Source organism: Stegodyphus dumicola, chromosome 3, assembly GCF_044657685.1.
Source record: "Stegodyphus dumicola isolate Sdum_Otavi_A_Nest chromosome 3, ASM4465768v1".
NCBI lineage: Eukaryota > Metazoa > Arthropoda > Arachnida > Araneae > Eresidae > Stegodyphus > Stegodyphus dumicola.
In genome coordinates this window covers 271,663,069-271,678,907 of record NC_140770.1, presented here as the reverse complement: position 1 = coordinate 271,678,907, position 15,839 = coordinate 271,663,069, and the positions used below count along the sequence as shown (strand labels likewise).

General features: G+C 34.9%; 1 protein-coding gene across 1 annotated transcript in view; it reads left to right on the top strand.

Annotated features, from left to right (window-relative positions):
- LOC118202522 (complement factor B-like) overlaps positions 1-15,839 on the top strand; it is a 115,012-nt gene that overhangs the window by 10,125 nt on the left and 89,048 nt on the right. Inside the window, exons 3-5 of the mRNA XM_085814144.1 lie at positions 5,166-5,357; positions 7,520-7,696; positions 11,243-11,434. Coding sequence (XP_085670270.1) covers positions 5,166-5,357; positions 7,520-7,696; positions 11,243-11,434 — 561 coding nt within the window. The remainder of the gene's footprint in view (positions 1-5,165; positions 5,358-7,519; positions 7,697-11,242; positions 11,435-15,839) is intronic.

Sequence of the window (15,839 nt, the reverse complement as noted above, 5' to 3'; positions counted from 1 at the left end):
TCTCTCGAAACTAAATCTGGACAGACGGGAGATAATGAAGACCCTTTAACCCACATTTCCTTACTTTTCTTTAGATGACAGCTAACTTTGCAGAAAAGTCATCATGGAGAAGATGAATTCCGCGATTTAGGATACAGTACTTTTTCTCCTTAATTTCATTGCATAACTTATGCAAATGTTTTGCATAATCATCCCCAGTAATGTTTGCCGTTCTACTTTAAAGTCTACCAGGAACATTCCTTGACAGTTCCACAGAATTGGTTACTGTTAGTATTAGTATTAACTACCGCATTTACCAGTTCACCTAGCCGGCATAAGCCGGCCATACGACTAAAAGGAGTACTGGCTAATCCAACCAAAAACGAGAAAGCTAGCTGGGCACCCCTCAAGAAAAAGGATCAAATCAACAAAATTAAATTAGGTCAGAACCTTGTGTAACAGAGGGAAAAAAAACAGAAGTTACACCGTCCTTCTCACCCCCGGAAAAAGACATAGCAAACTCAAAATTACTGTTAGCAAAAGGTTATGAAGCCCATCAAATAAAGCAACACTTACGTAGAACGAACCTAAAAAATTAAAATTAATGAATTAAATTAAAATTAAAGAATGGTTACCATTATCGATTTTATTGATTACTGAAAATTTTCCTTTATTCGTAGATCTTCACCAGGTTACTTGCATTTCAGTGATTCCCACTTCGATAACGGATCATAATATAGGACCATTATTTCATCCCCAGTGACAATGAACTATAGAATAGTTCTCTGGCTGGCACTGTAAATGTCTAAAGCACTGTTCATAGAAAACGCCATTTTTCTGCTTTTGAATTCTTAAAAGAATCTTGGGTTCCTTACTTGCAAAGACTTTTCCTTGCAGAGACCTTCATGTAGAAGGCTCAAAACAGTTGTTTTAGGTAAATCCGATCTTGCTGCTATCTCTTTTATTTTTAATCTTTTAGCTCTAAATATTTCCTTCTCGGCATAAGCAGTATTTTTGGATGACAATGATTCTAATAGCTAACCTTCACGTGAATCATTTTGGATGGATTCTCGGCCATTCGAAATTGTTTTACACATTGTTTGACTGTAGAACCTAAAAGAGACAAATCATCGTATGCGTCACATATTGTTTGACTTCTTTAAGAGTAATATCTTTCCTAACCGAAAATTTAATCACAGAATGTATACTCAAATTTAAACATTTTAGAAAAACCTATCTCATCATTCATTCAATAAACTGTGAAAAAGACCAACAAATGGTTTCACTAACGAAAGTTTCAAATTCATTTAGCATTGCCAATACATGTCTGCAAAAGAAATTTATTGGCAAATAACTTTTTATATGTGAGATCGAAAAAGTTTAGATGTTCCAATGTATATGGTAGAAATACGTTAGCGAGGAGGCATATTGCAGGCGCGAAGGAATGGAGACTCAAGTCATTTCTGTTTTAGAGTTTTAGTATATTTTACTGGCCAGTTCAAATAAAAATAACTTTTTTAGAAATGCTGTTATGTCAAGAAAATAAAAATGCAATGGAAAACATCCAAGACGAAAGCTTTGTGGTTCGCTAAATGTGTAGCAGGAACTATATTTTGATAATTGTCCTTTCATCTTGAAACATCACACGTAAGTGTACGCATGCAGAACTGATACACAAGTAAATCAGCTTTGTGTTTATTTAGCTTTACTTGATGCTATTTACAAGGGATATTAGTTACATTACTTACTTACAAGGGATGCTTATTTGTCATCCCTTGTAAGTAGTTTTATTGTCCAGTTGTTTTTAAATGAGCGAGAACCGTAATTGAAAGCAAAATATAACCTATATTTTGGCGTAGATTTCGAAGACGATCAGACTCAGGATCCTTTCTTTCAAGAGAAAAAGTGTGAATCTGTGTTAAAATCTCTATTTCTATACCAGAATCATTTATCTGAATTTAAAAGTGAATTAGGGTTTGCATTTTGATGTTTACGTAACTGAACGAAATTTCTTCAGAAAAGTAATGGAGACTATGGGGCGGATACATGATTTTCTGTACTTACCGTGGACGCTCTAGCAATTAGTATTTACATACTGCTTGAAAGAAAACACATATCAACAACGTTTCTTTTCATATCTCATATCTTGTGTTTGTGCCGAAACGTGTCACTTGTACCCGTGCAAAAAATCTATCATCTCGTAAAGTTATGGTAATCAATTCGGTTATTACTGATATAATATAACTAAGGATTTTAAGTGTTGATACTTCAACAGGCAAAGCTGAACCATATTTTGCTCCTTAGCCGACGAGCACAGATGGTGGGGTGTATAAATTAAAAGCGAAGTATACATATATTTAGTTGTGGCTAATAAGAACCACTTAGCTTATGTCCTTGAAAAATGGGTGTTCTATACGGCTACATGTGTCACGTGTGCTTGGAGACGGCTTTATTTCAATATTTTATTATCCTGTAAATAATAAATGTATAGTTTATCTGGTTAGTTTATAAACCTTTGAAAGGCTATTGATTACATGAGTTAAAACAACACTTTGAATAACGATTTTTAAAGGTGCTAAGACAACAAGAATCAGAATAATATTCATGTATTTGCTTATAAATGCATAAAAAAGCTTAAGAAGAAGTTTCTATATTTAAACCTTCGAAACTAGTCCGGCAAATTTATGAATATTGCTCTAATTTTTGTTACCTTAGTTCTCCCAATAAACGATTATTATTAGTTAAAATTATTAGAAACACGATTATGTCAAAAACTCTGATGTCGATACCATAAGATTTCCTTGTACGGCCTATTTCATGGTACACATTTTTGTTGCAATTCATTTACACTTGTTTCCTCCGATTATTTTAACTTGAATAACCGGTATGTCAAGGCAAGTTGAAAATGCCATGAAATACTGCAAAACTTAAATTAAAAATCCTGCTCAATTTTTGTTGTACAGGAGTCAAAATTCTTATAATTTTATTTTTTCATAACGAGTCTAAAACTTTCCCAAATACACTGCTGGACAATTGCAAATGACGGACAACATTTTGCCCCTTTATCCGAGATGCAATGTTATGGTATAAGCCGCTAACATAATTAGTGGCTGCACACCTCTACACGTGATCGAAAGTGGGTCTGTGACAGGCCAGCAATACGCTTTTTCCGTGGTGCTTTCGGTGATAAATTTCTTTTCGTGCACGACAAGGCACCATATCGAATACTCGCTGTTCAGGATTATTTAGAAAGTGAAGAATATTTCTTTACTAGTATGGCCAGCATATTCTGCCGATCTAAACCTCATTCAGTTGCCTCAACAGGTTCCCGATGATGCTGTGGTGCAAAGTATGACATGACACGTAGAAAGCTGCATCGCATTCCATGATGGACGTACTATCTTGTACTGATTCTTTTCTGAAAGGTGAGTGCTATCGTTCAAATTTTGCCATTTTCCCTTACACAGCATCAAAGGATAATTTTTTTACTTTTGGATATTTCAAAACGTTCTGTATTTTCTCGAATAATAAATGTTCTTCATTATAATGTACGAACAGTGTAATAAAAATATTTTATCCTGCTTTATCAGAATTATAATAAATTCACTCCAACTTAATGTTATGGTACATTGCGATTTGAGAGTCTTCCTTAGCAACTGTCCAGCAATGTTTAAGTATAAGAACTGGAAAACCTCATTTAAAATCAGATTCCTTTATTTGCCGAATTTTTTTTTTTTTTTTAATTTGACATTCCTAAAGCTCGAATAATTTTATAATTTTAAGCACTTCTGTAAATGGAAATATACGATTGTGAAAATAAGCCCGGATGAGGGGGTGAGTAGATATATATATGTGTGCGTGTGTTTTGGTACTACCAATTGAAACAAAAATGGGAGATGCAGGCGCACAACTAGATATTACAGCAGACCCATGTACAAAATTTCAATGTTCTACGGCTGATCTGTTTTGAGTTATATGAGATATATCTATCCATACGTACGTACGTACAGACGTCACAAAAATTTTCCTTTTGAATGCATTTTAAATCCATTTTACACTCCGTGTTGGTAATAAGAGTCACTTTTTATGTGTGTACATACAGATGTTAAGCAAATAAATCGTGCAAATGAATTCAGGAAAGGCCAAAGTGGATATTTCCATTGAAATATGACACTGGAAAATTTTCGCAGTTCCAATATTTGATACTATTCCGTTTTGAGGACCCTTAAAAAATCGCCAAACTATCGTTGATGCCAATGCTGCCAAAAATAATTGCGGCAACCCTAACGCAAGAAAGGAAATATAATAGTAAATAACAATCTAAGATTATTGTTTTAATTTAGATGAAAGGTTAATTTCATATAATACATTTTTATTATTATAATTTATATAAAAACGGCAAAACATAACTGAATGGAAGCATAAGGGTAAATAACTATTTCAGATATTTATTATAATTTATATAAAAATTGCTAAACCTAACTGAATGGATGCTTGCATCGCTATTTCGCTACGGAGTAATCGCTAAAGCATAATTTCATCTCGTTGATTGTTCAAACATAATTTTCTATGATGAATGATGCCTTTTCTTTGAAAAAATTCTATTGCAGACTTTTCGTCATGGGCAATTGCCAAATTGTTAAATCCGTAGGATATCAAAAAAGGATTTAATAATTAAGCTAGTATTCAATGGCGTCTTAAGATATATAGAACTATCTAAACTTACGCAATTTGAAATTAGCGCGTACGCTAGATTTGGCTCTCTGTTAAATGAGCACGTTTGCTGGATTTGGCGCTTTTGCGCATACATTTTCGCTGCAATTTTTTACAGTCCTCAAAGCGGAATAGTACCCAATATTTCCTTCGTAAAAGAAAGTAAAATTAAAATCATATATTTTCCATTATTTATCATTGTTTCTTTCTGAATCATTCTTTTCTCTTTTTCTGCAAATATCAACTCGAGCTTCAGTTTATGATTTATATTGTAATATGAACTATTTTTACCATACTGATTACTGAGTCGTATTAGCATTACCAGTGAACCTGCGATACATAGTATCTGTGTATCTGTTCTATATTTGCTGAGTGCAGATTGCAAAAATATTATGAATCAGAATTATAATAATCTCTCATTAAGAGTTTCTCTGATTTTAAAACATTATGCCTGAACTACATCATATCTACAGCTTGCAACATTCCGCAGAGGACACTTCCCAACGGCAGCATCCGGTGCCATATTCGAAGATACGCCAAGCCCACTCTGGCCCAGGGAGCATATATTCTGCATTTCAGATGCAATCCTGGATACACGAGAATAGGTCCAAGAGCAATACTCTGCAAAGATGAAGAATGCACGGGCCCATTCCCGGAATGCATTAGTAAGTAGATTTGTTTGCTAATGGAAACTTTCTTCGATTTTGTGGTACATATATAAAGCGGCTGCGAGAACAACAAGTGAAGTACAGCAGACATATTTTCGGACTATAGACCTCAAAGAACCTATTCGTACAATGACTTAGTTATTTAATACTTCTCGTACTCATGAACTCGAAATTGTTTAAATTTTTTAGTTAATTATTAACTTTAAAACAATTTAATTCGATGTAAATGTAAGAAGGAGTACTGTTTGATTTATCCTTCTAGCAATAAAAAATACAGCTTGATTTAGATTTAATGTTTTTCAACTCCTCAAGGTTATAGTTGGATAGAGGCAGATCCATTCCTCCCATCACGATCACATTGGAAGCAATATCAGTTCATTAACAACAGTTATAATATGATTCTACTCTCTTCCTGACATAAATCTTTATTTCATACACTTCCAATATAGTCATGAGGTATAAAGGATGGTTTCATGAATTGAAATTTGAATATTTTTATTAAATTCTCTAGTAAGTTAGGTAGCGGAAACATTATTAAATTTCAAAACTTAATTTATTTAGAATAATTCTGCTGTGCTGTGATAATGTGAACAGCTTTTAGTTGACTACATTTTACATAGCTTTCAAGTGTACAACAGTGTTCAGTTGGCAGATATCTTCAAATTAATAAAATGAGACTGTAACTCGAGTTAGGATAATACCAAATTTTTATTTGATAAATTATAATGAGAAACATATTTTCATTTTCGGAATCAAGCTGTTTGTAAGTTCTTGCCTATGCCACACTTCTTATATTCGAAGATTTCAGGAATGTAAAGTTCTTTCAATTTGCAAACTGATGGTGAGCGTTTCGTAATCGATAAGTAGCAATGATCTAATCTTCATTTTTTGCGGTTAAACCTGTTAATAAAAAGTTATAGTCCACTTTATAACTGGTTTATAACTGGTTTTTAATTTTATGAAAACTTAATGAATAAATTAGTTTTTAGTGATATGGATGACATGGGTGGGCCGAATAGTGGAGAATAGCTTTTCACGAATAGTATTAATTTCGAGAAATATTTTCTTTATCTGGACATTTCCTTGCTAATGAATCTTGTTTTACTTTTTATGGTAACATTTTCTTTAGATTTGTAGCTTTGTTCAAGATTTTCAGTACCATAGTTTAATACAGAAAGAATGCAAATAGATAGTGTCACGATTTTGTAAGTTATTCTTCAGAAAACGTTTCACAAATATTCTTTTAATATGAAGTGGCTGAAAATTAACATTATAATTTAAATAATGAATAGTATTTTTATTTCAATATTATTTATTTTTGCTAGTCTAAAATTAAATGTATGTTTACATTACGTTCAAAATTAATGTATGGCGGCGTTTATCAGGCTCAAACTGATGGGTTCTGTCTAACACATTTTCTGTGTAACGTACTTTTCTACTAATTCTTGTTTTAGTAACAGTTTCAAGCTGTTGTATCGTTCGTGCATTCACATTCCTTTGAAAAATCAGAAGAGAAAAAAAAAAGTATACGTTTTCTAAAACAAATTCCTGAAGAGAGTTGTTGTTTGTCACGATTCATTCACTTTAGATTGCTATTGTTTGTCAAGATTAAATCACCTAAAAGAGCAATTGTTTGTTAAAGTTCATCCACTTAAGATATAGAGTGAAGTGTTTTTTTTAGCAGGAGACGAGAAAAATGGAATGAAAATGTAATCCCTTTCCGGGATTCGAGCCCTGGACCACTCGAATAAGTGTCGAGTGTGTTTCCATTTACACCACGAAAGCACGAGGAAAGAAGGGAGAAAATACCTTATGTATTCCTCCTTTTTAAAGGGCGACTGGGGATTAGAGGAACCAGCTGCTAAATCCTGGTGGTGACGAATCATTATCCATTATCCACCACCTTTTAGTTCGGATGCCACTTGAAGTGATGCCACTGGCGCTAGACACGTTACGGACGACGAAGAGGTTAAGAAGATAGCTGTTGTGTGAAATTTCGTGTTCTTTATCTGATTTCAATAGATATTACGTTCTTGTAACACTGTTCTTCTGTAGAATGCGATGTCTTCTGTAAGATTTCCTTGATTTGTATACGTATGTAGAACACAGTTTAAGTTGATTTTTGAAATCTAGATCAGTAGAATTTTTACTTCTGACAGAGAAGATATCTTGTCCTGATCTTGGAGTATCCGTCGATGGTGCAAGGAAAGGAAATTGTTGTTTCACCGGAGATGTTGTCAAATATTCTTGTAAAGAAGGTTTTGAATTAGCTGGGACAGATACTCTCGTTTGTTTGACCACTGGAAACTGGAGTACACCAAGACCACTTTGTCGTCGTAAGTGTTCTTCCTTCTTTCTGAAATGATTTTCTATAATTTATATGTATAAATGTTAATATTTTCAATTATTTAGTACATACGAATCTTAACTGATTAAAAGCTACTACCGTAGTATCTGCTATAAATGTACCGCTTCAAGAATGTACCGGAAACTAAATTTTGAACATTTTGAAATTAGTTTGTGCTGCAATATAACATTAAATTGCCTGTTATAGCCTTGAATATTATGTTATAGCCTGTTATAGCCTTAGAATTTTCACTAAATGGGTGTTTTGCACTTCCAGGTTACGTCATAATCATGGTAAAGAAAGCTGCGGCAGATGATCGACCCTCTAATTGTTTTATTAGATTTTATTTAGCACACTAATGGTGTACGACTAAAACGTTTGTCATGGATTTTCCAAATATTTCCTAATAAGCAATAGAACTCAAATTTTGCATGCAAAGTCCTTATGAATGACAATACATTGTGGTGAAGAGTTTTATTAAAATTTTGAGTCTTTTAAAATTTCAAATTTAACAATTGTTTGCACATATCTTCCTTTCAAAAACAAAATAAAAATATCACAAATTTTACAGTTTACACCATCGTATAGAGCGGCAAGAAATCTTCTAAATAAAATTTATATGAAAGTTTGAAAATAATTTTTGGTTGCTTGCTGAATCGCCAAAAATTATTGGATTTCTTTGGCCTTTTTGACGTCTATTAGTTAAACATTTCATTATAAAAATTGCGTTCTCTATAAAGTTTTGAAATTTTATCTGGTTACGAAAAAAAAAAAAAAAAAAAAAAAAAAAAAAAAAAAAAACACTTTACTCTCTTTTAAGCAAGAATGATTGAAAAAATTATGTAAGGTAACTAAATAACTGTAAAGGTAACTTTAAATAACGTCATGATAAATCAGAACTGCGTCACGATAAGGTATGCTCCAATAGTTGAAAATACAGTTGCAGCCTGCGCAGGCTGCGAGAAAATATCCATAAATAATCATCACATAATATGTTTGAACCATAAAACGCTTCTGTACAGCGTTTAACCATAAAAGTATTGCACCTAAATGCTTTAAGTACACTCATGTCCAAAATTATGTTTACATGCATAAATTCACGGATTTCTCAGAGACTATGACTTATAATTTAATGAATTTTCGTGGAATCATACATAACATGATGACACATAAATGCAAAAGAAAAAATTGAAGATCACCTCATATAATATAAAATTGTAGCATGAAACAATAAAAATGGTAATAAAGTGTGACAAAGAGAGTTAAGAAAAAAAGGAATGATTCAGAAAAAGAATTAAGTCTTACAAATTTAATATGGAATATGATCTCCCCTGACTTGTACACACATATCACAACGTGTTTTAAGGCTGGAAATAACGTTGTTAACCACAGTTTGGGGAATTAATCTCCACTCTTCCAGCAATGCCGTCTTCAGAGCATTTCCATCTCTAGGAGGAGGATGTATACGTACAATTGCTCTTCCAAGGTAGTCCCATAAGTTCTCTATCGGGTTAAGGTCAGGAGAGTTTGGTGGCCAAAGTATTCGCTTAACGTCTTCACTTTCAAGGAATTCATCAACGAGGTTTGCTCGATGTGGATGGGCATTATCATCCATAAATAAAAAGTCAGGTTCATATGCACCCCTGAAAAGTCTTACATAAGGATCTAAGACCTCATACCGATATATCTGGCCTGTCACAGATCCGCTGCTGAACACGTGTAGGGGCGTACGTCCATCGATCATTATTCCTCCCCATACCATCACACCTCCACTACCGAAACGGTCACGTTCCCACAATGTTCGAGGGATCATTTCGTGTTCCTGACTCCCTCCAGATGTAAACACGTTTAGATCACCAATTAAACTAAACCGCGACTCATCAGTAAAGAGAACATGGGACCATTGATGTTCAGTCCAGTTCTGATGTTCTTTACACCAATTAAAGCGATCCCTCTTTTTCTGTGAAGACAGTAAAACACATACCCTTGGCCTTCTGGCATAAAGGCCTTTTTCATTAAGCCTTCTGTATAATGTGTGCCGTGATGCAACAGTTCCAGGGGCGGCTGCAAGCTCTGAACTTAACTGGCGAGCAGTAGCCTTTCTGTTACGACGGGCAGTTAATGCCAGACACCGATCTTCAGAAGCAGTTGTCATTCGTTTCCGACCTTGTCCAGGCCTCCTTACAACACTTTCATCATTTTGAAACTGTTTCCATAGCTTAGAGACTGTCTGTCTTGAAATATTCAGACATGTGGCTGTTTCCATGATTGACTGCCCTGCTTCTAAACGGCCGATAATTCACCACTTTACAGATTCTTCCAAATGATACTTCGAAGCCATAGCAAACCGCTTTGAGTCCCTACACACTGAAATCAAACGCTATATTGCAGAAATTCACTCAAATATTCAGTTTGCGCAAAGCGCTTGATTCACCCTTGGATTACGTAACGCCTAGATTTGCATATCACAAACCGTTTAATTACTTTTGATTGGATAATGCTAATTAGGCTTGGTTTTCACACATTCCCTGCAAATACGGATCACATTGATTCGATATTTCATTGAATATCATCATTTTTTGGGTATGTAAAGATAATTTTGGACATGAGTGTAGTTAAGACAAGGATAGTTGTTTTAACTGTAATGTTGTACAGTAATTTAAAAATAATGATTTATTATGTTTAGGTTTGTAATGAGAAATAAGACGTGGCCAGTAATCCCTGCTATTTTTGCTTATGGTAATCTGAAAATAATAAAAGTGTTTAAAATGTGAATGAGTGCAATGTAATTTTTATTTAGTGATCTTCATTCATCGCTCCATTTATCTGAATCGTAAAGTTTTCAGAAACGTGGAGCTTACTAGAACATTATGCCTTAAACACCACGCAAAAATATCAACTTTCATAGGAATTTACTGAGAAATTTTGGTTATTAGGGAGTGCCGATGAAATAGCTAAAGCATATTTATTGTTATTTATATGAACAGATTGATTGATTATATATATACTACATTTCTTTCTGTAGCGTTTTGTGAGGTCGCGTAATATTTAAAAAAAAATATTTAGTGGCTATATCTAGAGTTTTGGAGTATGCATTGGCAATTTGATATATATTTTAATAATTCCATTGGAGACTGCAGTAAAATACATAATTATGAGAGACGGTATATTTGGTAATGAAATTAAATTTTCATTTTTGTTGAAATATATGTTTTGATTTTTATACCAAGGTACCTGAGAAGATTTATGATTCTTTACTTTCATGTTGTTGATTTGAGGAATTTGAATGACCGAATTAATTTACTTTTGAAGTAATGTATTTATTAAATATGTAACTTTAAAATAATTTAGACCAATATCCCATTTCCACTTAAGAGATTTATTTCATTTTTATCCGGCTTTAGTAATAGGAATGAAAATTTTAGCTTAACGTAAAAATTAAAATTTTACTTAATTGAAATTTTTATGCCGGAACAATTTAGAACTTTAGAACGATCACAGAAGACTGCGTGCTGCTAATTCTATGTTATTTCAGCTTTGGACGATTACTGTATTTCGCCTCCTCCCATTAGCCATGGCTCAATCATGGGGGAGAAAGAGGGGGATTTCTACCGACCGTACGATGCAGTGGAGATCATTTGCGAGCCAGGATACGAATATCAGGGTTTCGAATTCAACTTGTGTATCGAAGAAATTGGATGGGAGGAGGACTTCTCTGAATGTAAAGGTATGAGATACTTATTTAATAATGTCTCTGAAAAAACAATCGCAACATATTAGAATAATCACTATTCAGTAAAGTAACTAAATTTTGAATTTATGTAATAAAATATAGTTTGTATATAATAATTACAAACTCGAGATAAAAATACCACTTCAAATTTACAGTGAATTATACAATAGCCAATTACAGTAACAATACTGGGCATTTTGGCTTAAATGTTTTAGCAAATAAAACTAAATTTAAAGAAACGCACTGTTAAGTAATCTGCTTTTCACCGCTAAAATTCGTAGTGTAATGAGAAGGAAACATTTTTTTTTGGGTGCTATTCTATTGCCAATGTACTAACTGTGAGAAAATAATCCTAAAAATACAAAGATAAAAATAAATAAGAAAGTAAAAAATACAAAATGAAAATAAAGAAAGGATAAAATGTGCAAGCATATAAGATAAATACAAATTTTCTATAATCCTAAAAGGAGAAAATGTCGGTTTCGATTTTAAACATTTGTTTGGCAAAACATAATTGCGCTACAAATAAAAATAAATCTTACCTTTCTTTCATGGAACATGGGAGGTTGCATTGTAACAAGTTTGCCATCAATGGCTTTAATCATGGCACAAAAGTATAAAAACAAACAAGTGATTATGACTGGCATCTTGACAATGTATTTCTAATGGATGAGCTCAGTGAAGGCTGTAAATTATAATTCGTTGGGAAGTAATGTAGCTAAAATTAGTTGCATGGTAATTGGTAATTAGCAGAGCACAGTTCCCATCCCATCTAGCCGAAACGACGTTCATCCATAAGGCTCACAGGGCTTGCCCCAGTCCACAGACACTGTGAAACTTAAAGAAATTAAAACAAAACGGAACAAATTTAAAAAGACGGCTCTGAAGGACGAAAATAATAAACTGAAACCAAAAATCCAAATTCAATTTTCCTGCTATTTATCTCTCTAATAAGTTTTTCTGCCACTTTCTTTAATTTTGTATAATTTTTAAAACCAGTTTCCAAGTCAAAATGATGATTCAGAGTATTCTAAGTTGTTTTTGACAGGCGGTAGGATCGTGTTCTCTTTGGCCATAGGAACTATATTAGATCCTTCTAAGGAACCGTAGCCCACCAGCGGCTGAGCGGTAAAGACGCTGAACACTGATAGTTCGGTCTGAGGTTCGAATCCCGCGAACGGGCTGACTGCACGGGCGTTTTCGTGGTTTTTCCCATGTGTAACGTGTATACGAGCCAGTTTCCCTTAGAAAGTCCTCCACGAAGGCATCCCTCTCTTTAGGCAGATAGTCCTCGTGTGCTTTGCCATAATTAAATAATTCAATCCAATCTAATCCTTCTAAGGAACCTGGTGACTTGTCGCACAGGCGTAAAAGAAAACCAAACAGAAAACAGGGAAAAATAACCGTTTAATTATTATTCAAACTCTGAATAGAAAAGTCACGTACTTCGTACTTACAATAACACTGACAACTTGCGGTGGAACTTAAGAATCATTTCCACAATAAATTAGAGGTTAAACAGTTGTGAAGGTCTATCTATTTAAGTTAAGGGTAACTAGATTGACTCAACAACCTACTCGGCGTGATAATTATTTAAATGGCCAAAAGGCGTAGCAACAACTCCGCGTAACAGGAAGGACAGATTCGTAACTTGCGCTGGCTAGCGAAAACACGCTCTGAATAAACTCCAAGATTTATCCGTTTAAATACTCACTTCACTTAACTTTAAATTTACATCCTGGAGAGGAAATGCGAGGGGAAATTGAGGAGTTCAGGAAAAATAACAAAAATTTGAATAATTAGTTATTGGAACTAAGGGAAAGGGATACAAGATCTAGACAGATTTTTTACATTTGATGAATTTTCTGTTCGTCTCTATATGCAATGTTTCCATCAAAGCTCTTACCCGATCCTTTTTCGTTATCATTTGTCGATGTTTCCATGTATTAGAAAAGTAATTCTTGTGTATTCTAAGTAGCTTGTAGCAGTTTCAGAATCATTATAGTGGATACTAGAAGAAAGTATTTGCAGATAAATACTAACAGAAAATGTAAATTCTATACAAAATTTGATGCAGAAATGGGAAATAATTTTGAAAACGTAATGTCATACAAATATGCATTAAATAAGGAAATTATTCGTGTTATTACAATTTTTATTTCAAAAAACTAGTTCTTTAAATAACTTGGAAGCTAACCTTCTATACACAAAACGCAAAGATAAAATGCAAAATATTTTTCTCGTAAGACAAAGGTAAACAGAGATATTTAATTTTAAACTCTGATATCACGTTTCTTGAAAACTGAAGCGTCGTGTACAAATAGAAGAGTGAAATATTTAAATTTGTATGTGACGAAAAATGGAAATATTAGTTTAGAAAAAAAAATGCTAATGGTTCTGAAACCAATGGTTCTGATGCTATTGGTGGGAGACTAGTGATTTTCTACATTCCTGAAACTTCGGCTTTTTTTTCTGGATTAGAAGACAAAATATAGAATTTATAAGGATTAATTATTCTAAATTACACTAGAATTTATTAATTTTTAAGCTTGATTTAAATGTTATCCTAGTATTATTTTGCATCACCGTCATATACACTCTTAGAGAAGGGGAAAAAAAGCGACGCACCGCTACGTACCGACAAGACATAAAGCAAACTGGACACAAATTAATATGCATACAGGTTTCGACGGAAAAGGCAAAATTTTACATTTTGGCAGCCAATGAATAAACGGTTGTCAATACAGCGCATCTAATCTGCGGAAATGGCAGGATATTTAAGAGGAGAAATTACGATTCCAGGTCATAAATTCTTCACGAATTTCATTCCGTGTACTCTGGTAGAGAGTAACTATGCCTCGATTACAGGTGCGCGAACGATATGCGCAGATGTCAGAATTTGAGAGAGGTCGTGTAGTTGGGTCAAAGAAGCCGGTCGGTCCTATCGGCGAATAGCTCGACATTTGAGCAGGAGCGATGCCAATATTAGACGATTTTGGTAGGAATGGGTGAACCATGGCCCCACACAGCGTCAAGAAGGAAGCGGTAGGCCTAGAGAAACGACAGAATGTGAAGACTGAGCAATCGTCAGAGCGGCACTCACAGCCCCAATGCATCATTATCATCGATAGTACGTGCAAATAGTGCTTCAATGACCGCAAGGACCATTCATTCATAGACGGCTCACAGAAAGGGAGCTGGGGTGACGGCGCCCCTTGCGCTGACTATCATTGATCTCTGTACAACGTCAAGCCCGTTTGCAGTGGTGTCGGGCTTATTCGCACTGGAATGTCACTGACTAGAGTAGAATAGTATACAGTGATGTGTCCCGCTTTGAACTGGGCCCCGATGACCAGCGAAGGCGAGTCTGAACACGCCCCGGACAGCGGTGTGATACCAACCTGACTGTCTTCCGGCAGACAGGCCGACTACCACGAGTGGTGGTCTGAGGTACCATTTTATTTCAAAGTAGGACCCCTTTGGTTGTCATCCGTCGCAACCTTACAGCACAGAGGTACGTCGACAAAGTTCTAAGACCCGTTGTGTTGCCCTTCATGTCACGCCACCCTGGGCTTACATTTCAGCAAGATAATGCCCACCCTCACACTGCACATGTTTCTACTGCTTGCCTTAGTGCTTGCTGAACATTACCTTGGCCAGCAAGATCGCCGGATCTCTCTCCTATTGAGCACGTTCGGAGCATTATGGGCAGGGCCCTCCAACCAGCTCGGGATGTTGACGATCTAACGCGCCAGTTGGACAGAATTTGACGCGATATCACTCAGGAGGACATCCGCAACTTCTATCAATCGATGCCAAGCCGAATAATTGCTTGCATAAGGGCCAGAGGTGGACAAACGCGTTACTGACTTTTTCTCTTTGTGAAGCTCTATCACTTCAATAAATCATCCAATTTTTCTCAAACTGTAATCATTTGTTTTTCTGTACATGTACATCACTTCTACCGATTTTCTTCCTATTGGGATAACTCCTTCTTGGTGAGTCGTTTTTCTTTTGTCTAAGAGTGTATATTCATTAAGACCAGCAGGTTATGCATGTTCAGACACATCCAAAACAATTCATAAGTTATCGGAGGTTAATTCACCGTTCATTACGCAAATAGCTGCCTTACTGTTTATTGCTTTTGCGCGAATCCACCTACTGCATTGGAAAATGATTTGCGTTGGTCATAAGCAACATGAAGTCCCACTGTCATTCCAGATTTGCACATGCCAGTTTCTATAATGATTAACCACGTATAAAAACAGGTGCCAAATTTTAGAGGATTTGATTATGAAAATTTAACAGATGTGGAATATTTTCAGGAGTTTGAACCTTTCAATGATTCAAAGGGCCTGCCAGCAGCCGAACGTAGAGTCGCTGAACACTGGTAGTTCAA